The 26321-nt window shown below is 59.5% G+C and overlaps 2 protein-coding genes across 5 annotated transcripts in view; one reads left to right on the top strand and one right to left on the bottom strand.

Annotated features, from left to right (window-relative positions):
* The first annotated feature begins 262 nt into the window (after positions 1–262).
* Positions 263–12239, top strand: LDHD (lactate dehydrogenase D). Of its 3 annotated transcripts, XM_039503910.1 has the most exons (11): positions 263–412; positions 2687–2799; positions 3578–3719; positions 4878–5019; positions 5692–5851; positions 5939–6138; positions 6254–6382; positions 6842–6969; positions 7539–7629; positions 8695–8806; positions 10039–10204. In XM_039503910.1, exons 1-11 carry the CDS (start codon positions 347–349, stop codon positions 10202–10204), a joined length of 1449 nt encoding a protein of 482 aa, XP_039359844.1. In that variant the 5' UTR covers positions 263–346. The 3 variants fall into 3 exon arrangements, with proteins under 3 accessions (XP_039359844.1, XP_039359843.1, XP_039359842.1); XM_039503909.1 differs by having other exon boundaries at positions 2693–2799; positions 5692–6138; XM_039503908.1 differs by having other exon boundaries at positions 347–412; positions 5692–6138; positions 10039–12239.
* Positions 12240–19975: 7736 nt separating this feature from the next.
* Positions 19976–26321, bottom strand: part of ZNRF1 (zinc and ring finger 1) — a 95530-nt gene continuing 89184 nt past the window's right edge. The window contains exons 3-5 of one of the 2 annotated variants that reach the window (XM_039503233.1): positions 24641–24746; positions 22906–22996; positions 19976–21005 (exon numbers count right to left, since the gene is read on the bottom strand). In XM_039503233.1, the coding sequence (XP_039359167.1) occupies positions 22939–22996; positions 24641–24746 (164 nt within the window). In that variant the 3' untranslated portion in view covers positions 19976–21005; positions 22906–22938. Of the gene's footprint in view, positions 21148–22905; positions 22997–24640; positions 24747–26321 lie in introns of both variants that reach the window. The other variant, XM_039503232.1, reaches the window with a different exon arrangement.

Genomic DNA, 26321 nt, shown 5'->3' on the forward strand with positions numbered 1-26321 from the left:
GGTCACGCCGGGCTTGCGCGGGCCAGGGTAGGGCTGTCATGCCAGCGCAGCGCAGCGCAGCTCAGATGGGCAGGCGGCACCAGTGGCCTTCCCCCGAGCCAACCCCACCGCAGTGGCGGTCGCTTCCCTTGTGGGCAGGAGATTGCCCGCCCCGCTGCCCGGCCCCCGCGGCCCCGGTTCTGCCAGTCGGCGCCACCTTAATAGTCGGTTCCACCTTAACATGGGCGGCCTCCCCGGGTGCCCCGAGCCGGGGCTGGGCCAGTGGAGCGGCGGCTCCCCCGCGGACACGGGGAGACTGAGCCGGGAGCCCAACAGCCAGGCCCGGCTCCTGCCCCTGCCCGCCCCCATGGCTCTGCACAGGCTGTGCCGGGGCGCCGCGGCGCTCGGCTGCAGGAGGAGCTCCGGCCTGCAGGTACTGGCAGGAGGCCAACCGGGCCCTGCCCGTCACCCGCGCTTCGGGCCGGCTGTGACTCCGCCCCAGCTCCCCGCAGGGCAGGGCCGAGCCCCGAGCCAGCGGCGGGAGCCAGACAGGCCCCTCTGCGCCCTCCCGAACCAGCTGCCGTTTGATTTCTATATTGGGGGCTGGACCCCGAACTTTCCTCCGCCCCCTTTAAATTGTGCCCCCCATCTACGTACACAATTTGGGGTGGTAATAGCCCCCCCCCCATACCACCCCAGCTCCGCCCATGCCGGGGAACTGGAGTCTCCGCCGGCCATGTTCTGGCCACGGCAGCTGCAGCCAGCACTTTTGTCTGAACCGCCCATTCCACACACTGGCTTGAGAGCAGCTCCCGGAGCCCCCCGTCTCCCCTGGGCCAGGCAGTGGCTGGGCCTGCTCGCCCCACCACCTTCCCAGGGCACCTCCAGCCTGACCCACAAGGGCCACGTCTAGGGGTGGGAGTGTTTCTCCCTGTGGGGCCCACTACCAGGACCCCTGACGTGATTTCACAGAGGCTGTCACCGCCGGCCACCCGCACAGGCTGTTAGCAGCCCTAGAGCTCACCTGGCCTGGGGTGGGGAGGGCATGAGAAGATGGCTCCTGGGCACAGGAACCCTCACTGCAACAGGCTGTGTCCTACCCACCCCCAGACCCTGCCCTCCTGCTGCACCCCCAGCACTGCGGGCACTGGGCAGAAGGGGGGCTTTGGGGATGTTGGTAATGAACCTCTGTTGAGTTTCAGAGGAAAGGGAAGGAATCACACCCCAAGTGAGTGAACCCCCGGCCATGGTCAGTAGGGGAGCAATGTCAAACCACTGACAAATGCAGCCCCCAGGAGGGAGAAACCCAGGGAGCGTTGAGGGGCTAAAAAACCTGCCTCCCTAGGCCAGGAATGTGCGGGCCAAGTGGGGAGAGACCCAGCAAAGTGGGGCTCTGCTTCGAGAAGCGGCAGTGGGTCCTGAACGCTCCCTCCCTCCCCTGAGGCTGGGCTGGCCCCAAAAGTAAAACACAGCAAACCCCTTAGCCGCTAAACTCTGCTAGCTCTGTGGCATCAGGAGGAGCCATTGTCCCATTGCCGCTTTGCCGAGTGGAGACCCCCTGGCCGAACACTGGGCAGCTCTTCCCCTGACTTTAATTCATGCTGGTTTAGAAAGAGCTTGTTTGCACGGAGCAGCACCACAGTACTGCAGAGCGAGAGGTGGCCAGAAATCAAGAAGCAAGCCTGGCTGCTTAGACCAGAGTCTTACGTGTCTTCTGAGAGTCTCTGGTGAAGCTCACAGCCAGCCTGCACCTCAGGCCAGGGGCGTATGAGCCTCTCTCCACCTCAGCCCTGTTCTGCCCTAATGCAGCCTTCCTTCGGGTTTCTAGAGGTCTGGCGTTTCTCCAGCTCCCTTAAGGCCAGGCCTTGGCTCCAGAAGGAGGAGTTATTTCGATCCAGTTGCAACCCACCCAACTATAATCTCCTTGGATCATTTGGAAGTGTTGCACTAACCCTTCGGATTTCCTTTCCACGCCCCTAGATTTGGGTCAGGAAGTGCTGACCAGAGGTGTTGCAGGGCCAATGAGGTGAAACCAGGCATCTGAGATCTCCGGTGCCGATAATGTTGGCTAAACAGCTGAACTGCACCCATTAGCCAACCCATCTCTTGTCAGGGGTCCTTCTCTTTCACACACCCGGACAAATCTGTAGTGGTGGTGAACGCCTCTGGGGGAGGGAGCTCTGGGAAGGTAGGTCTCCACCCAGGCAGCTGTCCAGCGGTGTTTGGCTCCTGTGCTCCAGGTCCCTGTGCATGCCAGAGCCTGGCATCCACGCATAGCGCTGGATCAGCTTGGATGGGGCCATCCTCGCTGAAGGGTGCCTCCGGGAGGGGATTGAAATGAAATCTCCAGCCCTTTTGATACTGAAGACACAGCACATATGTGTGTGTCTGTGACAGACCTCTTAGGGACAGCAATGATAGATGGTGGGAGGGACTTTCCCACCTAGCTCCACCCCTGCTGCCCATCACGGAAAGTATCAGACCTTCCCCTGGAGCAGCCAAGCCACCAGCCCAGCACGGGCATCATGTCCTGTGCCCTTCATCCCTGGGGAGAGACAGGTGTCTGTGGTTGAAAGCCCATCTCTCTGCATAGGCTTGGGGTTTGCCCGCACTCTATGAGCTCGTGCCCGGACGCTCTGCCACCATCCAGAGAAGGGGAGTGTTAAGGCAGGTGCTTGGAACGCGCTGGCCCTTTAACTCTCTCTAGGGCCAGCTGCCGGGAGAACTGGTGGAGGCCCTGCGAGCCGTGGTGGGGAGCCCGAACGTGTCCACAGCCCTGGCTGTCCGGGAGCAGCACGGGAGGGATGAATCCATGCACAGGTACCTGGGGAGCTCCCAGCACACGTCACATACTCCCCAGAGGCCGGCTCATACAGCCAGTGTGGACTGGGGAGCCTCTTAGAGCATCATTGACCCGGGCCACTGGGCTCCCTGGGGAGCTGTGAAGGGCTTCTGCTGGCTTGGCTGCCTCATGCCCTGGGAGGAGCCCATCCCCCCAGCGGGACGGCGATGTGTGTGCAGCACCCAGCACGATCCCAGGTGCAGTGACATGACCACAGCAAGGACGGGGCTCCAGGGACAGGGGCTCTGGACCCCAGTGGCTGTTGGGGTGCATAGGCAGAGCAAGCCCTTCGCTGGGCTCAGGCCGGACGCCCACAGGGAATCCGCCTCCATATGCCACAGTCCCACTGCTGCTGCAGCAGTGCCCCCCGTGCCCAGTGCAGCCACAGCAGGTGCAGCCCTGTTCGGCTGCCCCGCAGCTGTGCCGAACAGTTGCCTCCAAGGCGCTGCTGAAATCCTAGTTTCTACCCCCATGCCCTGCCAGCTGGTGCACACAGGCCCTGGAGCTAAGCCCCTTGGCATCCTCCAGATCAGTGTGTGGGAGCCAGCCCGTGGGGCTAGGGGCCAGTGCCCTGCTCAGCCCTCAAAGCCTCTCTTCCCCCTGGCTCATCCAGGCCTTGTCTGCCCACCCTGTGCCCCGCCCAGCCTGGCATGCGGCTGGCTCCCTGCTGTGTTCTCGGCCCAGGTGGAGCTGCACACGCTGTGCGCAGAGGCAGCCAGGCAGCTGGCATTACACAAGGCTCTCACCCACCTGCAGGTGCAGCCCGCCGGACGCCGTGGTCTGGCCGCAGGACGTGGAACAGGTCAGCAAGCTGGCGGGAATCTGCTACAGTCACGGTGTCCCCATCATCCCCTTCAGCACCGGCACGGGCCTGGAAGGCGGCATCACGGCAGTGAGAGTACGGAGTGTGTGGGGGGGGCAGTGAGGGTTTGGAGCGGGGCGGGGGGAAGTGCAGTGTGGGTACGGAGCGGGGTGGCAGTGCAGTGAGGGTAGGGAGTGGGGGGCAGCGCAGTGAGTGCGCAGCAGGGGGAAGTGCGGTGAGGGTACGGGGGCAGTGCAGTGAGGGTATGCAGCAGGGGGGACGTGCAGTGAGGGTACAGGGGGAGCAGCGCAGTGAGGGTACGGAGTGGGGGGGGTAGCGCGGTGAGGGTCTGGAGAGGGGACAGTGCAGTGAGGATACGAGGGGGCGGCAATGGTATGGGCCTGGGGGCAGCGCAGTGAGGGTATTGAGTGGGGAGGCCGCGCGGTGAGGTACGGAGCGGAGGGGCAGCACGGTGAGGGTACGGAGCGGGGGGGCAGCACGGTGAGGGTACGGAGTGGGGTGGGCAGTGGTGCGGGTCCGGAGCAGGGGGGCTGCGCAGTGTGGGTACTGAGCGGGGGGGCAGCATGTTGAGGGTATGGAGTGGGGTGGGCAGTGGTGCGGGTACAGAGTGTGGGGGCAGCGCACTGAGCATTCCCTGCCCCATAGGGTGGAGCAGATCCCATCCCCAGCTGGCGTAACCCAGTGGGGCTCCAGTGCAGCTGGCGCTCTGCCCACTCATCCAGCTGAGCTGCCAACCCAGACCCTTGCCACCCCTGTGCTGGTCCTTTTGCAGGTGGGGCTGGCACAGTGAGTTTTCCCCTCTCGACTAGAGCCAGTGGGCCCAGCCCCCGGCTGCTGCCCCCTTGTCCCCAGCAGGGCAGTGCGTGGAGAGGCCGGTGGGCACATGGCCCAGCCGGGACTGTTCTGGGGTGGTTCCTCACAGGCAGGCTCTGCTTTCCCTCGTGCCAGGAGGGCAGCCGTGGCACCCTTGAGTCTTGGGGGATCAGTTGTGGGCGGGGCAGGGTGGTTCATCTTCACCTGGAGCTCCAGTGACTCCCCGGCTGGGCAGCGATGCCAGGGAAGCTGTGGTGAGATACCAGTGGGGCACAGAGCAGGGGAACCCCAGCCTGGCGGTGTCCTGGCCCTGCTCCGCCTGCCTATGTGTGTTCAGGGGGTGACCCAGCAGGTCTCAGACCCTTTCCAGGGAGTGCCGTGGGCCTGGCTCTGATGTCTGCTCCCATCTCGCTGGGCCAGGGCGGCGTGTGCTTTAACCTGGCCCGAATGGATCGCATCACAGCGCTCAGCACTGAGGACTTCACTGTGGCTGTGGAGCCGGGGGTGACCCGCAAAGCGCTCAACAGTTACCTGCGGGACACTGGCCTCTGGTTCCCTGTCGGTATGATGCCGTGCATGGGGCGAGGGGCTCCCTCCCGTGGTGGGGGACGAGGGGTCCCAGCTCCATTCCCAGCACACGGCCAATGCCGAGGCCTGCAGCTGGGTTCAGTGGGGTCAGAGCAGGAAGCTGGCACAGGTTGGCGAGTGGCAGCTGTGCTGGGCGACATGCCTGGGCAGTGGGCTGTCAATGGGCTGATGAGCTTCGCCCCCAGGTCCTCTGTCCCAATCCAGCCCAGGGCAGTGGTGCTGACTGCTGGGAACAGAGCAGCTGGGTCCCACTCCAGTGGATGTGCCATGAAAATCAATCCTGCCACAGGTCCCTCATTGGCCCACTCAGCATGCAGGCCACAGCCCGCCTGGGCCACGGGTGGACGGTGCCAGGCAGGGCATTGTGGGCACAGTCTGTGTTGCAGCCATGTGGGGTGAAGGGGCCTGAGCTCTGACCTGGCTGCTCCCTCCATGTCCCCGTGGCCATGACACGCTGGGCTGGGTGCTGGACCAGCTTTGGGAGCGCCCATGGCACAGCAACCCGGGGGTGGGTGGATTTCTGTCTTGGGCCCAGCTCTGCCCTGGGCGCAGGGGGGAAGGTTCCCCGGGGTGCTGGTTCTGCGATGCCCCATGACCATTGGCCACCCCCACCACTGACTGCCGGCCATGCCCTTTCCCTCCGTAGACCCTGGCGCCGATGCCTCCCTGTGCGGCATGGCGGCCACCAGCGCCTCAGGCACCAATGCCGTGCGCTACGGCACCATGCGCCACAACGTGCTCAACCTGCAGGTGGTGCTGGCCGATGGCAGGGTGCTGCACACGGCCGGCCGGGGCCGCCACTTCAGGTACCGGGGGCTGCGGCTCAGGGGTGGGGGGCACCAGGGGACTCCTGCCCTGAGATCTCATCCCAGCCCCTTCTCGCCCTGCTGCAGGAAGAGCGCTGCTGGCTACAACCTGACTGGGCTGTTTGTGGGCTCTGAGGGGACGCTTGGCCTCATCACCCAGGCTACGCTGCGTCTCCATGGCAGCCCTGAGGCCATGGTGGCGGCCGTGTGCGCCTTCCCCAGCGTGCATGCGGCGGTGGGCTGCACGGTGCAAGTGCTGCAGGCCGGTATCCCTGTGGCCCGGATTGGTGAGTTGGCTGCCCCGTGCCCTGCAGAACGTGCCTTGGGGAGCAGGGCGCATTGCTCCCGAGTGGCCTGCGGAGCCCTCCCCGGCTCTGACCCCCAGCCTCTCTGCTCCCCCAGAGTTCCTGGACGATGTTATGATGGCTGCCTGTAATCGGTTCAGCGGCCTGAGCTACACCGTGTCCCCCACACTCTTCCTGGAGTTCCACGGCTCGCCCGGCAGCGTGGAGGAGCAGGTCCGGCAGGCAGGTACGCCCACGACGCCCGTGGGGTGATGCCTGGGGGGGCACAGTCTGGGGGCCTGGCCAGCTCTCCTGGCCTTGCAGGGGGCCCTCCCTCCTGCTGGCCAGTGGGGGAGTGGCAGGCCTGGGGCAGGTGGGCACTGCCAGTGGCACCAGGGGTGTATCTGGATGGCGCCTAGGGGTTGGGTGGAGCTGGGGGGTGGCTGGCTGCCCGGCTCGTGGCTGAGGTGGGAAGTTGCTGCCCTTCCCCTTTTCTGTAGGGGGCAGAGTGGCTCTCTCCTGCCCTGGCCCATGCCAGGGAGTGGATCTCTCAGCTGGTCCCACAGCCCTGCTGGCCTAGGTCTCCAGTGACGAGGGGAAAGCCAGGCCTCTGCCCTGCCCCAGCCTGCCTGGCAGAGACGGCTGGCGGCCAGGCCCCGCTCCGGGGGGCAGGGGGCTGACAGCGAGGGCGTCTCTCCCTCTGCAGGGGAGATCGTGCAGCTGAATGGTGGCTCGGACTTTGCCTGGGCCCGGGAGCCGGAGGCGAGGAACAAGCTGTGGGCTGCTCGGCACAATGCCTGGTATGCGGCCTTGGCCCTGCGCCCTGGGAGCAAGGTGGGCTAGCGCTGGAGCAGGGGGGAATGCCGGGGGGAAGGGGGTCACTTGGAGACGGGGCAGGGGGGAGGCTGAGGGAAGAGGGGGTCACTTAGGGAGGGGCGGGAGTCCCCGGAGGGACAGGGGTGTCTGGGGAGTGGGTAAAGGGTGCCAAGGGAAGGGACTGGTGAGTGATATTGGGGCTCTTGGTGGGCCAGGAACAGCCCCTCACCCCATGAGACTCTGGGCTTTCCCCAGTTTGGGGGGCCAGTGCCCACGCACAGGACTGTCCTGCCCCAGCCTGACTGCTGAGAGCTGCTCTCCAGTGGGTGTCCTGGGGTCAGTGCTCCCCAGGCCTTCGGGGGACCCTGCTGAACAGCATGTCCCGAGCCCCACGCCTGGGAGGGCTTAGCAAGGGTTTTCCCAAGCCAAGCCAGGTCTCACCAGTGGGGTGCAGGGGGAGCTGGGATCCTCCGGGGGCCCAGGCGAGGCCAGTGTGCACCCCCTGAGTGAGGTGGGATCGGGGTGCCCAGATGTGTCCTGTCACTCCTGCGGGGGGATCAGTGAACCCTCTGTCGTGTCCCCCTCAGGGCTACTCCACAGACGTGTGCGTCCCCATCTCCCGGCTGCCCCACATCGTGGGAGAGACCCACAGAGACCTGCAGGAGTCAGGGCTCACAGGTAGGTCTCCACTGAGCCTGGGGTCAGGGCCTGTGCAGCTGGGGGTCACTTCACTGGGGTTGGGCAAGGCAGCAGGAGAAGGGATGACATGACAGGGCTGGCGCTGCTCCCATCCCCCTGCTGTCAGGCCTGCTTGCCATTGTCCTGTCTGGGTGTGGGAGCCACGGGACTGGGGGCTGCAGACAGAGGGGGCACAGGTCCTGCTCCCCATTGCCGCAAGGGTTGATAATAAATCCAAACGCGGCCCCTAAACGCCAACCACCCACAGTGCACCTGTCTGGGGGGACCTGACGATGCCGCCATTGCAGAGAATAGGGCAGGTAGGCGCGCTTCACACACACGTCACACTCATCAGACACTTCACACACACAACACGCTTCACACACATCAGACATGCATCAGACGCTTCAAATGCACTTGACATGCTCCACCCACAGCTCTGGCAGTGCTCCTCGATCCCAGGTAGCCAAGCCCTGGGGCTGTGCTGAGCGGGACCTGCCAGGTGTTTCAGTGGGGCTGCAAGGGGACCAAGCCAGCCTGGCTCCCCAGAGCTGGAACTAATTAGCCTTGGGCCTACCATGACCCCCATCTGTCAGGGAACGCGCTCCGTGGGCCCTGTGGGTTTCTGGGGGACATTACTGTGCCCCCATGCTGTGACCTCATCCAGTCTCACCCCCATGCTGGGGGCAGGATGAACGGGAGGAGCCAACGGCTGAGCCAGCCGGTGCTGGGGCACGGCGCTGCTGGAGGTGCCATCCTTCCGAGGGACCAGGACGTGCGGCCCCTTGTGCCCTGGCCAGATCCTGATGTGTGGGATATCCCTGATGAGCTAACACCCCCCCTGCATTTCAGTGGGGCAGAGGGCTCCCTCCTCAAGCCCCAGGGCACAGCCCCCTTCTGCCAGAGGGGGCTGCGTTTCAGGGGTGGACAATGACTCTGGTGTGGGCTCTGCAGGGCGAGGGGCTTCGCTGGAGGGAGGTGGGAGGGAGCCAGGCAGTAGGTGTCTGGGGCGGGGGGGGGCTGGGAAAGGCTCCCCATACGAGCAGCTGGTCTGTGTCCCCTCAGGCCTGATAGTTGGGCACGTGGGTGACGGGAACTTTCACTGCATCTTGGTGTTCGACCCGGCCGACCTGGACGAGATCCAGCGTGTCAAGGAGTTTGCAACCCGACTGGCCAGGTAGGAAGCCAGCTCTGCCCATCCCTGGTCTGCCTTGTCCTGCCTGGCCCAGCCCAGCCTAGCCCGGCTCTGCCCTGCTCTGCTCAGTACTTCCCACCCTGCATTGCTTCGCCCGGCTCTGCCCGGCCAAGCCCTGCCCAGCCCAGCCCGGCTCTGCCCTGCTCTGCTCAGTACTTCTCACCCTGCATTGCCTCGCCCGGCTCTGCCCGGCCAAGCCCTGCCCAGCCCAGCCCGGCTCTGCCCTGCTCTGCTCAGTACTTCTCACCCTGCATTGCCTCGCCCGGCTCTGCCCGGCCAAGCCCTGCCCAGCCCAGCCCGGCTCTGCCCTGCTCTGCCCTGCTCTGCTCAGTACTTCCCAGCCTGCATTGCCTCGCCCGGCTCTGCCCTGCTCTGCTCAGTACTTCCCACCCTGCATTGCTTCGCCCGGCTCTGCCCGGCCAAGCCCAGCCCGGCTCTGCCCTGCTCTGCCCTGCTCTGCTCAGTACTTCCCACCCTGCATTGCCTCGCCCGGCTCTGCCCGGCCAAGCCCTGCCCAGCCCAACCCTGTCTGGCCCAGCGCTGGTGTTGAAGGGCAGAAGTAACTCATGGGATCCTGCAGGGGGCAAATGGGGCCCACCCTGACTGGCCTTTGGGCCCAGAACTGAGGGTGGGGCTGGGGGAGGGCACAGACCTAAGGGTGGGGGGGGCACACCAGGGAGGGGCTCAGCACTCAGGGCCAGGGTGGCAGGAGAAGCAACCAGAAGAGTTCCCAGGAGCCACCCCCCTGTCCTGGGCCCCTTGCTGAGAGCACAGGCAGCCCCCTCCCAGGACACACGCCTGGCACATAGGGAGCGGTCGGGCACTTGCTCCTCACACGGGGCCCTGCAGCGCTGCCAGGCTGTGCAGGGCCTAGACGGGGGCAGTAGTTGTCCCAGAGGCAAAGGATGGGGGCTGCACATGGGGTGCCCCACCTGCCCCCTCCCCCTGGGCTGTATGTCCCCCTCACCCCTTCCCCTTGGCATGCTCTTGGCGGTGCAGCTACACCTTCAGCCTCCCCTCTGGGCAGCTGGCACGCGGCTGAGCCCTCCCCTGCCCCCTGGGATGAATGCACATGCATGGATCTGATCCTGGGGTCCCTCAGTCACACCCTCCCCTTAACCGTGCTGCCCCCACCTTGCTGTGTGAAAGGGGTCACCAGTAAAAACGTTTGAGCGCCTCAGTGCTAACACATTTCCTGCCTCCTCTCCTCCCAGACAGGCCCTGGCCCTGGACGGAACCTGTACAGGCGAGCATGGCATCGGGCTGGGCAAGCGCCATCTGCTGCGGGAGGAGATTGGGGAGCTGGGACTGACCATCATGAGGCAGATCAAGGCCATGCTGGACCCCAAGAACGTCATGAACCCCGGGAAGGTGCTGTGAGGGGCATCTCCCACCCCTGCCCAGCCAGCCCAGAGCACCCAGCACTGGGAAGGCAGGTTCCCTCCCAGGCCGGCAGCTGTCCCTCCCCCTCCCCATGCAGACAGCGACTCGGCGCAGAGGCGAAGGGGGAGCCCCCAAGTCTCGGCCCTTGAGCCCAGTGGATTGTTTGTGCTACAGGAAGGAGGGACTGGAAGCAGTAGAAGGCAGCAGGCTTAATGTCAGCAAACTCCTCCTTGCCCCCTTGCCTCTCCTGGCCCTGGGCTCCCCCCCCAGATCTGCTACTGCCCCCCTTCACCTCTCCCAGCCCTGGGCTTCCTGTTCACCTCTGCCTCACCCACCCCCCGCCTCTCTCCACACTACGACTCCCCAGCTCCCCCCACCACCTCTCCCAGCCCTGTGACTCCCCCTAGCTTTGCTATTGCCCCCGCTTCATGTCTTCCAGCCCCACGCTTCCCAGCCTCAGCTCTCCCTCAGCCCCCCTGCCTCTCCCAGCCCTAGGACCCCCACCCCAGCTTTGCGAGTGGCCTTATGACAATGTAGGGAATTTTCTTAACAGTTTGTATGAATACTGTGTGGGCCTCAGTTTCCCTTGTGTGCAGCTATTTAACCAGGGGATGGGCAAGGGGGGTTGGTGTTGCAGAGGCCCAAGTGTGACCCCGCCTAGCAGCCTGGCCTGTGCTGTGTAACAGGGCCACTGATGCCCAACGTGGACCCCACCGGGTCCGACCAGCGGGAGAGCAAAGGACTGGAGAGGGCTGAGGGGAGGTGTGTGTCTCAAACAAAGACCAAGGACGGAAGAGGGGCCTTTGGGGAGGTGGTAGAGGAGGGTCGGCTGGAAGAACAAAGAGGGAGCTGGGCCTGGGCCCGCTTGGACTCGGCCAGACCCAGTTGGACTGTGCGGTAACTTCCTACTCTGTGATGGGAACTCACGGGGTGAGGCTGTGGGCTGGCGGTGGAGGCAAAGGGCTCACCCCAGGGATGGATGGAGGACTGGGAGAGCACCGGGGCTGTGCTTGTGTGACACCCCTCAGCCCACAGCCCCCTGCTTGGCCCAGCCTTGGGCTAGGCCCCCCCCCCCCATTCTGCCAGCACCTCTCCCATGAGAGGAAAATGCACCCTGCACAGCAGAGCCGTGGCTCTGGCTAACGGAAATCCAGGCCCCACCCAAAGCCAGATGTAAAGCTCTCGCTGTGGGTGGAGTGACCTCCTGCCCTGGGGCAGAGGCAAGAGGCTGGGGTGGGGAAGGGTATTCCCCTCAATCCTCAGTCAATAAACTCACCTTCTGCAAAGCAGGTCCCCAAACCTGGCAGTGCCCAGGGCCCACCGCCACCCTCCCCGCTGCCCAGCAGGGTGGTGGCAAGGGCTGCAGACGGCACCTGGAGCCCAGCATGGCTTTATGCTTCTCTGGCATCCGGCCTGGCCCAGCGTGGCAGCCACTGTGCCAGCTTCACATGGCAGGGGCTGTAGCACCTCAGCCCTGCCCACCGCAGCTCCCCCAGTGCGAAGCTCCAGCCAGGCAAGGGCAGGGAGCAGGGCTTGCTGGGCAGGCACAGGGCTGGGGGGGCACGTGCAACATGCTGTTCATGGGGCCTGCTGGGCATGGAAATTGGCCCCTCTCCAGGCTATGGGGGCCCCTGTAGCCTGGCCACCCCAGGGCTCTGCTCAGAGCACAGCCTCGGGGCAAGCCCCCCGTGCAGCCTGCGGCTTGTAGCAAATGTGGGAATTGTTTGTAATACACCTTTAAAGCCCGTCCCGCCTGCCCCAGCCTCCAGCACTGCCCAGCAGAGAGGACACCACCACCCTTGGCAGCTGTACCTGCTGTCTGGGCCGGGCAGGAGCTGCAGGTGCCACATGGCCTTCACCACCACCTGTGCCTGGCCCACTGGGGCACTAGCATAGCATGGCTCAGCTGGGCCCCCTACCCTGCTCCCCAAGAATCATAGAATCATAGAATCTCAGGGTTGGAAGGGACCTCAGGAGGTCATCTAGTCCAACCCCCTGCTCAAAGCAGGACCAAACCCAACTAAATCATCCCAGCCAGGGCTTTGTCAAGCCTGACCTTAAAAACCTCTAAGGAAGGAGATTCCACCACCTCCCTAGGGAACCCATTCCAGTGCTTCACCACCCTCCTAGTGAAAAAGTTTTTCCTAATGTCCAACCTAAACCTCCCCCTCTGCAACTTGAGACCATTACTCCTTGTTCTGTCATCTTCTACCACTGAGAACAGTCTAGATCCATCCTCTTTGGAACCCCCTTTCAGGTAGTTGAAAGCAGCTATCAAATCCACCCTCATTCTTCTCTTCTGCAGGCTAAACAATCCCAGTTCCCTCAGCCTCTCCTCATAAGTCATGTGCTCCAGCCCCCTAATCATTTTTGTTGCCCTCCGCTGGACTCTCTCCAATTTATCCACATCCTTCTTGTAGTGTGGGGCCCAAAACTGGACACAGTACTCCAGATGAGGCCTCACCAGTGCTGAGTAGAGGGGAATGATCACTTGGGAGGCCTGCAGAGCAAAGCCATGCTGCAAGGTGGGGGGCCCTGCCATGGTTCCCCACAGTGGGAAGCTGGAGCTCCCGATCCTGCACGGTTGGAGCTCCAGCTGTGAGTAGTAGCCTGGCCCAATGAAGGGCCAGTCTGGCCTCAGCCCTAACCTGGGGAGGGAGGGAGGCCCTGGATCAGCCCCGTGGATTCCTCTGTCCTTGTAGCCCCTCCCTGCACCTGCCAGGGAGCCCCTAGGGCTCCAACGCCTCCCCAAGGCCAAACGGCCAGGGCCCTTCACCCCCCCGACCACCCTTCACGTGGTTGGGGGCAAGGAGGCAAAGCAAAGGCCCCCCAGTGCATGTGGGAAAGGACATGGGCTGGGGGGGGCTCATAAGTGCTCCCAGCTGTGGTAAGCAAAGGTGCATGTGTGCAGCCATGTGTGGTGCCCGTGAGCCGTGGGTGTGCACACACATGGCTTTGTACATGTGCACATCCTGCGTCTGCCCGCCTGCGTAACCCTTTGCATGAGAGTGCTCCTGTGGGCACCAACTCACTGCAGCATGCAGTGCCTGGAGCACCCTCTCTCTAGCGGGCACAGCAGCATGGACGCAGGGCCAGCCATGGGGCACCCCAGGGCAAGGCTTGGCTTGCTCCCATCCCATGGGAATTCACATGCAGCCTGGCCTTCCCACAGCCAGGAGGCGTAAACCCCGCTGGCACTCACAGGGCAGCACCAGCCAGGGCTATGGCAGCAGGATCTTCACTCACCTCCACAGCTGGCCTCTGCTCTCCACCAGGCTCCCAGGCTGGAAGCCACACAGGAGCAGGTGCCAGGGATGCAGTGCTGGGGCCCAGGCAGAGCAGCGAATAGCATGGGGACAGCACTCTGCGGCTCAGCCTGCTGCCCCCTCCACAAGGGAGAGGGAGCCCTGGGCTGCCACCACTGCCCTGTGGAAGCAGGGAAAGAATTAATAAGGATTTGAAGGGGATTTTAATGCATGTCAGTCAGTTAGCAAGAGTTAGCCTAGCTGTAACCCTAATGACGTGAGACTTGTAGAAGCAAAGATAGTGTGGGACAGACGAACGAACTGTGTAAAAAGTTATTACGACCTTGCATTGATAACCAAATATGCAGGCTTGCTTTTTCTAGTAGTGAGACAAATAAGATAGCAGAAAGGCTTATGTATAAACAAATGCAATTGTTTCTTTTTACCGTCTGTATTATTGCTAGAAATTGTCTGTAACAAAGGTATAAAGGCTTGCTGTAATTGTTTACCAGTTGAGAGACCTGTCCAGGACTGGGGCGACCCTGTGTCCTATGGCACTCTGTCCCTCCATTGTAATTACTGGAGAAATAATAAAGTATTTGATTTTGCTGCACCCAAACGAAAAAGCGAGAACTGAGTTTTTCTCCGACAATTTGGGGGCTCGTCCAGGATGGCAACGCCCACGGACCCACAGACGGCTACTACGGATCATTCCCCTTCGAACCCCATGGCGCCACATGAGAGGTATGAGACCTTTTGAAATCTCTATTGGGGTATCGGAGGAGGACTGTCCGTGGGGACGTCTGTCTCTGTTGGGCTCATGCCATCTGAACTTATTGACTGTGCAGCAAGATCAGATGCAGAGTGGTATTGGGGAGAGGCCCCAACAAGGTTAGTTTATAGCAGTATTGGGAACTGCTGAGTTGGCCAACAAGGTAATGCATAAGGTAATGCATAAGTAAATGCATTAGAATGCACCAGTGCTGAGGGGTTTTTACCGCCTCAAGAGGGGTTGTCATACCGCCTCATGGTATTGGTCCGGACCAGGTACAGATGCATCGTGGTTAAAAAAAAAAAAAAAAAAGGTAAAGACGAAAAAAGGTTAAAAAGGAAAAAAAAAAAAAAAAGGCCTTGGTGTGTGTGTGTGTGTGTGTACACCAGTGTGAGTGGCTGTTACCGGAAGATGCCCAGAGTACCCTGCGAAGCGAATGCTCATGATCAGGACTGCTCTAACGCAAGCCCGGTAACTAGTGGATCTTTAGGAGATCCGACCCACGGTGGGCTGACTCGGCCTGGCATAGTCCGGCGAGGAAACTGCCTGGGTCTAGGAGCGTGTGAACCCATCTTCCCTCCCCTTTCCCTTCCGTGTGGGCTACTGACAGTCTGATCATCTCACTGGATGCAATCAGAGTAAGCGGCGCCGTCTCCCAGAGACTAGCCGACGCTCTTTGCTGAAGGGAGGTGTAGGAGAGTCGTAGTCTTGTGAGTCTCTCCTGTGTGAGTGCCCTGTAGGGAAAGATCCTTAGTTTCTGAGCCGCTAGCGCGGACAGGGCACCCTCCCTGTGTGTGTAAGTGGAAAATGGGTGAGGGACAGTCTAAACATTCCACCTCATCCCCTAAGGGTACCCCAGCATATTACATGTACGTACATTATGGTCCTAAAACCTGCAGGTATTTAAATGATTGGAATCTGTACACGCGTGAAATTCATTTAAACAATGCCCATTAGAAGGTACCTTCAATCTAGATAAGATCATATATCTCAGAGGAGCTTTTAATCACCAAAGAAAAGCCTCTGACACAGTGTGAGCAATTTGTCTAGGAACAGGTTAATTTGAAATTCAGCTTAGCCCAGAGATAAAGGGAAAGTTGCTCTGCGTTCAAGGTCAAGAACCAGCGCAGACTATGCTAAGTGCAAAGACAAACTGCTTTCAGCCCCAGCTGGTTGTGGAAAAATAGAGACAGGCAAACCAAAGGCAATACAAGTTACAGAATTGAAATTACATTTGCAAAGCTTAACTTTCCAGTGAGATTCAGCAGTGTGCTTCTGCGACCCTGTAGCTGGTGTGGCTCGGTGACACTGGAAAAGCCACAGGCAGTTGACCTGAACTGGAATCTCTGAAAGAGACACCGCAGGAGATTCCTGGGTGTAAAAGAACAGCCATCCCAAGAGTGGAAGCATGTTGGAAATTTTGAACAGGCTGTATACAGGATAATCTCCTGTCCACCTATTCCCCCTTCTCTGACCGTTATACACAGACGTGGCCAGTCTGGACATGTGTGAGTATTAAAGTAGCTTAGGGCTTGGGGCATTCATGTTTTTCCCGAGTGATGTGGGAGCGTTCCCAACACTCTCCATTGCTGTTGTATTCTTTTTAATGAAGATTTAAAATGTGGTTACATGGTGTGTTTTCACACTTGCTGTCTGGTCGCCCTACGCAAAGGTGCAGGACAATGAAAAAATGAACCCCAGAAGTATTACCAAGATGGGCCTGAACGAAGACCCCAGAGACCAACACCACTGAATTCTGGGTAAATCTGGCTCTGAATCCCGACTGGAGCCCTGGCAGCACCACCCAGGGCTATGGCAGCAGGATCTTCACTCACCTCCACAGCTGGCCTCTGCTCTCCACCAGGCTCCCAGGCTGGAAGCCACACAGGAGCAGGTGCCAGGGATGCAGTGCTGGGGCCCAGGCAGAGCAGCGAATAGCATGGGGACAGCACTCTGCGGCTCAGCCTGCTGCCCCCTCCACAGGGGAGAGGGAGCCCTGGGCCGCCACCACTGCCCCCTGGGACTATAGGCGCTTGCAGCATGGTGCTGGTTGGTGACTGCAGGGCCTTTAATTGCATCCAGCCCCCCCTTGGGTAACCACGGCGACCGGCACCCCCAGCAGCTGCACTTGCAGCCCCCCGGCTAGGGGTGTAGGCGAGCCCAGCCCGCTGGTCCTTGGTGTGCTGAGTACTATTATGGGCCGGCACATACACACCCCTGGGCCCTTAGAGTGCAAACGCTGCAGTGCAAGGACCCCTCGGCGTCTTAGCTTGCACAGCCCAGGCTGGGCTGAGCCCTTCGATTCTGAAAGGTGCCTCCCTGGGGCCCACCCCTCCCACTCTGGGGCCCACCCTTGCAATCCCAGAGGTTTCTGACTGCCAAGCCAGAGAGCTGAGAACCTCACCGTGTTCGCGCTGCCTCATGTAGCAGCAACAGGAACAAGCCACCAACTGAACGATACCTGAGACTGGTGATGATGTTAGACTAGCCTGTGGCTCTCGTCCTGGAGCCAGGCCAGCCCCACGGGGACAGGCTCCAGCTCCCTCCCCCATGGCCAGGCCGGCCCCACAGGGACAGGCTCCAGCTCCCTCCCCCATGGCCAGGCCGGCCCCACAGGGACAGGCTCCAGCTCCCTCCCCCATGGCTGGGCTGGCCAAGCTCAGAGCACCACAGCAGTAAATCCCTCCTAGCACCTCAGGGAGCTCTTACTCCACTCCAGGCGGGGCAGATCGATTACAGAGGAGCTGTTTGTAGCACAGTCACTGTTCAGAGCATGCCTGTTTTCTAGGGCTCCTATGGAGGGAGTGGGCTTCAATCTCTCTGGCAGTCCTGGCTGCTGCCATGGGATGGGGGGTGGCCTAGAGATTTGCCAGGGTGCCATTACAAAGAGATAAGATCAACTCGTGTCAGAAATTGATTCCCCTCCTGCCTGCCCGAGAGTGGCACCACTGCCCCAACCTGTGCTATGCCGAGCCCTGTGGGCCCAGGGAAAACTGTCTGGACAACTGTAGCAGCGCTGGCAGTCCTTGCTTTGCTCAAACGCCAGCCCTGGGTCTCACTGCAGGGCCACCGACAGGATCGGGGCCACAGTTGGGGCAAGGTCTGGCTCTGATCCAGTGCGCAGCTCCCAGCACCACAGTGCCCCACGTGTGGTGGCAGCTTCTAGGTGCTACTGTCATCAAAATAATGAGCCCCCCTTTGCACTGCTGCTTGTGGGAGCAGATTGCTGGGCAAGCTGATTTAAGGCAGAGTGGGGGCAGGGAAGGGCCTGTCATCTTCATACCCCCACTCTGATCTGCTCTAGAAGCCAGGAATCCCCCTGCCAATATCACTGCACCAGTGCTGCCAGGGAAAGAGCCTATGGGACCTTGACTGCAGAAGCAGCCATGGGGAAAGGGGGCTGTTAACATCTCATTGTGTTAGTGGGGCACAGGTGGCATAAACCAGGAGGGTGCTCACCGTGCCACCCACCAGCATGCACCCCTTGGGCAGGGGAGGGTCTGCACTGTTGCCATCTAGCTTCTAAGCCAGGCAAACGTTGCAGCCAAGAGGCTGGGAGGGAAGTATCAGCAAGGAAAGCTGCCTCGTGGGCACCAGAAAGTGCAGGGGAAAGTGAGAGCTGCCACAAGCTGAACAGAGCCCGACCGTGCAAAGGGCATTAAAACCAACAGTGACAGGTTCGACAGCCCTCTCAATACAAAAAAACAAGGAAAGAAGAAGTAGGAGGGCTGGACACTGAGGAGGGGCTAGAGATTAAAGATAATCTAGGTACGGCCCAATGCCTACACAAATTTGGCCTCAGTTTTTCCCAGGGTCAAGAGGACTTGGGGGCAGTGGCAGGGTGGCTCGTGGGAATGAGGATTGCTAATATACCCATAGTTAAGGGGAAACAAAAGTGATCTGGGAAACTACAGGCCCATTAGTTTGACCTCAGTTGTATGCAAGGTCTTAGAACACATTCTGAAAGAGCCATTAAGGACAGAGGTGAACAGGAATCAGGATAATCTACAACATGGTTTTACAAAAGGTAGATTGTGTCAGACCAACCTGAGAAGAGAACGGATTGTTAGAGACAAAGGAAATGCAGTAGATCAAATCTACCTGGATTTCCTTAAGGCATTTCATGCAGGTCTGCATGGGAAATTAGTTAAATTGGAGAAAATGGGGATTAACACAAGACTGGAAAACCTGGATAAACAACTGGTTAAAGGGGAACTACTGAAAGGGGAAAGGCTAGTGGAGTTCCTCAGGGATTGGCCTCGGTCTCAGTCTTAGTCAATATTTGCATTAGTGACCTTGGCACAAAAAGTGGGACTGTGCGAATAAAATTTGCAGATGACTCAGATTTGGGAGGCATTGCCAATACAGAGGATGATTGGAATATAATACACGAAGAGCTGGAGGACCTTGAAAACTGGAGTAATAGAAATGGGATGAAATTTAATAGTGCAAAGTCCTGCACTTCGGGCCTAACACCAGGAAGCTGAGGACGTATCAGTTGGAAGCGAGAGGAGAAAGGCCTGGGGGGGCTGATGGCTCAGTCAGCCTGTGATCAATGGGATGCGCTGGAGAAAGGTAAGTCAAGCCGAGGATGCATCAGACGAGGTATTTCCAGTAGGGCCAGGGACATGTTACTGCTCTTACACCAGGCACTGGTGAGACCTCACCGGGAACACTGGGTGCAGTGCTGAGCTCCCAGCTTCAGAAAGATGAATTCAAACTGGAAGAGGAGCAGAGAAGGGCTACTAGGATGATCAGTCAAATGGAAAACCTACCTTGCGAGAGGAGAGTCAAAGAGCCTGGCTGGTTTAGCCTCACCAAATGAAGGCTGAGGGGAGCTATGATGGCTCTCTACAAATGCATCAGAGGGATAAATACCAAGGAGGGAAGGGAGTTATTTCGGTTAAGTGCCAATACTGGCACAAGAACAAATGGATAGAAACTGGCCATCAACAAGTTTAAGCTTGAAATTAGAGGAAGGTTTCTAACCGTCAGAGCAGTGAAGTTCTGGAGCAGCCTCCCAAGGGGAGCAGTGGGGGCAAAACACCCAACTGGCTTCAAGACTGAGCTTGATAAGTTTAGGGAGGGGATGGTGTGATGAGATGGGACGCATGCCATTGTAACCAATCTGTGGTTGCTAGCAGCAAATATCCTCAATGGCTGCAGACATGACACTAGATGGGGCAGGCTTTGAGTTGCTACAGAGAATTCTTTCCCAGGTGTCTGGCTGGTGGGTCTCGCCCACATACTCAGGGTCTAACTGATTACTCTATTTGGGGTTGGGAAGGAATTTTCCCCAGGGGCAGATTGGCCAAGACCCATGGGTCACGGGTCACTTGCTGGTTTGAACTGGAGTAAACGGTGGATTCCCTGTAACTTGACCTCTTTAAACCATCATGTGAGGACTCCAGGGACTCAGCCAGAGGCTAGGGGTCGATCACAGGACATGAGGTTCTGTGGCCTGCAGGTCAGACTAGAGGATCACGATGGCATGTTCTGGCCTTTGGCTGTGTCTCTCTGAGCAGTAGTGGATCTAGTGCCCTTAGCCCCACCCCCTCACCAGCACTGTCCAATCCAATGCCCTGAACAAGGATGCCCTGGTGCCGGGGCCCTGGCAGCATCCGGTTCCCACGCCACACTGCTTCACCAATACCACTGAAATAAAGCAGCGAGGAGGTTATTGAACAGTATTTTAATACCATATCAAAACACCTAGACTAATGAAGAAAGCTCCCCTCCCACCCCAAGCTCTGAACAATTTTTTTTATTTTAATTTTTTTTTTTTTAATATATAAATACAGAAATCTTTCCGGCAGGGCCCAAGCCCACCGCTTGGGAACTTTGCCATGGCTAAAACGCTCCTCCCATGTGCTGCTCTCCTCAACAGCAGGTGGTGGTGTGTGTGTGTGTGTTTGCTTTAATAAAATCCAATCTCTTTCCTTTTTCTGTCTGGAACAAAAAAAATCCACATGGGTCTAATAAAAAGGATCCGGCATCTCTGCAGGATGCTTGTGACTTAGAACCTTTAACTGTAATGAAACCTTCCCCCTCCCCCTTATACACACACACACACAAAAGGAGGGGAAAGTTCAGTGGAGACTCATCAAAAGAAATAAGGAATCCTTTTTTGGCCACTATCATGAAGCTGAGTGGGAGGAGGCCGGTGAGGGGATGAAAGCTTTTTGGATGGCATCTGGCTATTTCAGTCACTGAGCGGTAATAACCCAGTTCAAGAGCAGTCAGTCCGTAAACATCACCAGGCAAACACACCAGTCGACACTGAACTGTTTTGTTTTTTTGTAAACACTTTAAAGACAGACCTACAACGCCTCCGGCAGGTGAACAGAAGCTGCCCCCGTTGCTGGGGACTGTTCGTCTCCTGTCATGTTCGGCTGATTACAGTTTGGTGTCCTCAAAGGGAAAAAAAATCCGTAGTCAGTGCAAAAGTGAGCGGGGCTCGCGGTGCCAGGCCCGGCCCAGCGCGGAGGTGCTCGCTAGGGATACAGGAATTCACCTGGGTTTCAATAGGAATAAATAACGCGGGCTCCAGTCGGCCCATGACAGCTCCATCCCGGGTCAGCTTTCCTTTCACGGCTGGAAGAAAAGGCCCTTAAGCCAAACAGCATGACAGAATTTCATTTCAGGGTCGCAATTCACTGCTCCTGCTTCCTCTCCCTTGCTTAGCAGGTTCTTCTCCCTCCATGTCAGTGGTGGTGGAGGTGAAAGTATGGAGAGAAGGCAGCTCTGCTTGCAGGGACAGGCTCACCTGTATTGATTTTTCCTTTAAATTAAAAAAAAAAAAAATTGGCAGCATCCAAGTGGATTCAAGTTTCTGGTTTTTGAGGAGTTGAAGAGTCAGCCTGAAACTCTGGCTGGGGCGGGTGGGAAGGGGAGAGGATGAATGGCAGGTACAGCAAGGTGCCCTGTAGAGAGAGAGACAACCCAATGTCACCACACCAGGCCAGTTCCGTGGGGGAATGCACTGACAGCACCCCATGGCTGCGAGCCCACAGTGCATGCAGACGGGCCTTCAGACAGACCCGCCGCCCCTAGTGCATTGCAACATCCACACAGCACGTGCACACGCCCCATGCTGCAGAAGGGACACGCTCCCACAAGCAGGGAGCTGTGCAGTGACCAGGAAAGGGTTAAACTCGTACTCGCTGAGCGTTCTGATCCCTGGAGGCCAAGGAGACATTAAGGGACAACGTGGGACTTAGGCTACGTCTACCCGGCCCCGCAGTGCGCATGGCGGCAGCCAGCTGCAGCGTGCCCCGAAGCGTAACTGCCCCGTGTAGACCCTGCCCCAGTGAACGAACGGGGACCCAACTGGCGCTAAGCTAGCCCCGTTTCAAACCGGACTAGCGGACGTGACCGCGGTGCCGTTTAGTTCACCCTAGCGGAGTCACCACGGAGCGGTTCCAGCGCAACACTGCAGCACGTGCTGCAATTCGCCCCCGTAGCCCCTGCTGCTGGGCTGTGTGGACAAGCCCTGAAACACAAGGTGGGATTCTCCAATCAGCCTCGGGAAACCGAGTTCTTAGCTGGCTTGGATCACCTCAGCCAGGAGGGACATTCTCGCACTCGCATTGGAACCTCCCGCTGAACGTGCCCAGCATCATTTGCCCTTCTCCCAGTCCGGCCAGCGTGAAGCCAGGTGGACCCTGCCCTGCCTGCTGGCAGCGCTGCTTGGATCCCAAGTGACCCAGGAGATGGTTCAAGTGCTAGCCCGGGTACAGGGGCGGCCAGCTCCGGCTGGCCTCACTCCACCATCCCCTAGCAAAGTGGCTCACTGGACAAGCCAAAGGAACAACTTCCTCCCTGCCAGCCCTTCCCTCTTGGAAGGCAGGCTCCGCAGGCCACACGCTGCGCCCTGGGACCCAGGGCATGCACCAGGAGCGCGCGCTGCACAGGTGCAGCTGATTAAAACCTAGGGCTCAATTCTGGTGCTGATGCACAGGAAGGAACAGCCCCCATTCCCTCCCCCAGGGCAGGGCTGGCCCCACAGAGCCAGCAGACCTGTGTCTCTTAGCCACAGGAGTTAGCAGCTCTGACAGATGCCCCCGGGGAGATAAAGAAGAGACAGTGATTTTTAGTGTCATTTTGAGCAGCAGAACTGCACTTAAAACGACAACACTTTGCTTTTGAATGTTGATAAAAACAAATGACCCCAATTTGCTTTTCATACTACGTCCGGGTTATTTCAAATCACACTGGCTCAGCGCTCTGACACTGTCGCTACAAAACAAAGCATTTTCTTTTCAGCTCAACCAGAGATCAGCCTTCCACCCAGGGGGAGAGATTTAACGCTGCTTTCATCTGGCCCCAGGGAGGGGAGATCCTGAGACAGGTGAATGCTTGCTTTGGGGTTGGTTTACTATTCAATTCCAATGACTCACACACACTTGGAAGAAAGGTAATTTTAAAAAAATCCTCCACTCCTGCCTCTTCAGTGAAGGTGTATGAGCTTCTACTAACCATCTCCAAGACCTCCTAGAGATCCTCCAACATCCAGACTTGACACCACTAAGGTAAAAGAAACCTATAGGACATACATCACTCCAAAGCCGCCTTTCTCCATCACAGAGCTGCACAACAGAGCAGAAATCCAGAGGCTACGGATCCCTATGGCGCCACACCCAGAGGCAGGGTGGGGTATCCTATGTTAGAAAGAGCCTCACCTTAGAGAGAAGTCAGCAGGCATGCCCAGCAGGTCAATCAGAAGGATGCTCTGGGCAAGATCTGTTCACTTCAAACCACGAATCTATACAGCTGGGGAGAGAGAGACTACCGTCATTTTGTACCCACGGAGCAGGCAGTGAGCTCGCTCAGCCAGGTGCCTCCTTCAGCTCAAACTGCTTCATAAGGCAGCTTCTCTAGAGGAGATGCCCAGAATTCTCACCCCAGCGCTGTCAGCTGAGTGCCAGGAGGGGAGGACTTGCTGAGCAGGTGGGGGGGCACCCTGCATCATTGCGCCCGAGGTAGAAAACTGGGGTAGAGGAGACTCTGCTATAGGTTTGTGAGGTGGCCCAGGGGGGTGGCTTGCTCTGGCCATACCAGGAGTCCTGGTTCAGCACCCAGGATAGCCAGTGTTAGGAGAGGAAGAGTGGGGCTGTGGTCAGGGCACTAGCCAGGCACTCGGTAGAGCAGGTTCAATTCCCTGCTCTTCCACAGACTCCCTGGGTGTCTGGACAAGTCCCTCAGTCACCCTGCATCTCAGTTTCCCTTTCTGCCCAATGGGGGCCTGCCCTGCCCCCCAGGAGGATAGATCCGCTGAAGACTGGGAATTGCTCAGATAACCCAGCGATGGGGCTCGGATAGACAGAAGGCTGCCGAAGAGGCCACGTTCCACAGCCTTTCGCTCACTGCTGGCGGATTCGTTCGCGCTGCTGCTTTGTCTCAGCGTTGTGGGCACAGACGGTGAGCTATGCATACACCACACATGCGGCTTGGCCATCGCCATGAAGGCGGGTCCTTGGAGCAGGCTCAGGACAGGTGCCCCCGGGCCTGGCTCACAGCCTGTCCTCTTCCACTCGGGGGAAATGCCAGACACTGACGGGATCTTCCAGGCACACTGCCCGGCGCTGCAATGCCAGCAGAGCTCACGAGCTGAGCAGCATCAGGGCCTGCCTAGACTGAGGGCTTTGTGAGAAAACCAAGGGTGCTGTCACTTGAGGGCCCCAGGGCTCGGCCAACAGCCCAGCATGGTGCTGGGGGGCGCCATGCCACTGGAGGGATGTCCGGCTGAGGAGCTGAGCTCACGTGGTCTCATCCCCTGGGGATACCTCTAGTGTTAGCTGGCGAACCAGGAAGCCCTTTGAGAGGCTTTGACTGTACTGCTACAGCCAGGAGCAAACAGGGCACCGCTAGGCACCATGCAGATGTGTGTGGGAACATTTGCTTCGTAGCCAGGAGCTTAGCATTGAGCAACGGGGTATGGGAAGGGAAATCGATTCCCGCCGGGAATGCAACGGACCCCACTCGCCTGCCCTATCCATTTCCCCCAGGTCCCTTCCCCAACAGCGCAGGGCAGCAGCCGCCCCCCGCGGCCAGCGTGGGACTCTGCCCAGCTCCCGGGGGTGCAGCCAGGGCTCCTCAGCACTTCGCAGCCGTCAAAGCCTGGCAATGAACATGTGGCGCGGGGATCATCACCACTGGCAGCGAGGGCCACAGTGGCACGGGGGAAGGGAAGGACCTGAGGCCACCCAGTTAGTCAGTGGCAGTGCTGGGAACAGAGCTCTGTTTGAGATGAGGCGGAGGGGAAAAGGGGGCTGCAGGCACATGCCCTGGGCAAGTGGGATGTGGGGGGGTTTGCCCAGGGCTTGCCCAATAGCAGCCGTTCTGCAGAGGAAGCGCTGAGCCAGCCCTACCCCCTCCTTCAGCTCCCCAGGAAGCAACACGTGCCCGGCCAGGTACCTTTTGTGATAAATGCACAGGCAGGGCAGCCTGGCTATCGTGTCCCCCTGCAGAAGTTCCTCCAGGCAGATCACGCACTCGCCCGCGTCTTTAGTCAGCACATCATCTAAAAGGGGCCGAAAGAGGAGAAATGAGGAGGGAGGCAGACAGCGCGCCGGGCAACTGCCATCCCCAGCAAACAGCTCCTGCAGGCTGTGCACCAGCCCCCTGCGCCACCCTGCAACTCTGCCTGCTCACCCCCCATGCTGATCACTACAGGCACGGGGGGTTCCGGGTGCTAGGGCCCCGCAAAGGCTGCTGCATGGGGTGGGTGGGGGACCAGATGCTGGATGCACACAGCTCGCATCGGTCACATCTCCATGCAGCTCTGACCCCAGGATGGATGTGAACAGCCCCACCCCCCAGAAAATTGACAGAGCCCCCCAAACTGGAGCTGGCCCGATGGCCAGGCTGACTGCAGGGCCAGGAGCCTCTCCCTTTCCCCACAACCCATCCTATTCCCCTCTGGACTGGCCATGCAGCACCTGGGCCCCTTGCACAGAACAGGTGGCGATCCATGTCCCCACAGAACACTACATAGCCCTGATCACTGGGGCACCAGGGGAGCCCTGCACCCCTGGGGGTGCATACTGAGTAACTGTCTTTCTACTGCCCTGGGCAGACACAAAGAAAATCTCAACGCACCCTTGCGAGCTAATGGGTCACCAGAGGGCAAAGTGAAGCACAGAGTGCCCTGGCCAAGGCCCCACTGGACAAAGGTAGATAGACAGACTCCCCAGCTCCCAGCCCATCCGTCCTACCTGCACAGAGCATTAGACACGGCCACCCGCAACACGAGGCTCCTCAGCCAGCTTTAGCAGCCATGCCAGAGCCGGGCCCAGCAGGAACCGGAGGTCACCAGCCGCTCCTTCACCCCCAACTGCCAGCCCTGCTGCCCAAGGGCCCTTCTATTTGGCAGGCCAGCAGCTGATCCAGGGAAATAAGGCTGCACCTGGTCTCTGAAGCAAATCTGGCTGCAAGCAGGGGTGCTGCTTGGAGCCGTGCCTTGCGTCACCTGGACACCCACCAGGCAGGGAAGCAGGTCTATTGCCATCGCAGGGCCCTGGCTAGCTCTGAGCCACACCGGCGAAGGAGAAATGAGCACCCCCTGCCCCCAAAGGGCTGCTTTCTCCAGTGCCCGGGCACCGGCCGGGCACCGGGTTCTGGGAGGAGTGTGCTGGGGGGTGAGGAGGCCCCCAGTGTTTGGACAAGAGGGCAAAGCTGTTGGCCCTGAGACTGGGCCGGCAGCTCCCAGGGCCTGGCAGGAAGAACACAGGGTTTCTGCGCTCTGCCCCCAGCACAGACAAAGGTGCCCAGCGATGGCACACCAGCCACTCTGGGCTCAATTCCCCAGCCCATCTGGCCACGAGGCAGGAATCCCACTGCTAGCTAGGCACAGCGCCTGCCCTACAGCCGGGCAAACACCGGCGAATGAGGCAAAACCACCCCCAGAGAGAGCCCAGACACGGCCTGCTTCAGGCCGCTTCCAAACCTGCGCTGCTTTTTCCATGCCCAGAGCACATCAGCTGGGCCCCCGGGCGGGCTCTGCCCATTAGAACTGGGGCTCCGAGTCATTCAGGAGATGAGTGTGGGAATCGCAGGCTAGTTGGCAACTCAGGCCATGGCTCAGTCCCATGCCAAG

Source organism: Mauremys reevesii, linkage group 16 (assembly GCF_016161935.1).
Source record: "Mauremys reevesii isolate NIE-2019 linkage group 16, ASM1616193v1, whole genome shotgun sequence".
Taxonomy (NCBI): Eukaryota; Metazoa; Chordata; order Testudines; family Geoemydidae; genus Mauremys; species Mauremys reevesii.

Bases quoted from the DNA above. Each gene is read 5' to 3' on its own strand.
- LDHD (XM_039503908.1), top strand. From the start codon at position 347: ATGGCTCTGCACAGGCTGTGCCGGGGCGCCGCGGCGCTCGGCTGCAGG. The intron at 6,139-6,253 runs GTGAGTTGGCTG...CTGCTCCCCCAG, and splicing joins TATCCCTGTGGCCCGGATTG to AGTTCCTGGACGATGTTATG. The intron at 7,630-8,694 runs GTAGGTCTCCAC...GTGTCCCCTCAG, and splicing joins GCAGGAGTCAGGGCTCACAG to GCCTGATAGTTGGGCACGTG.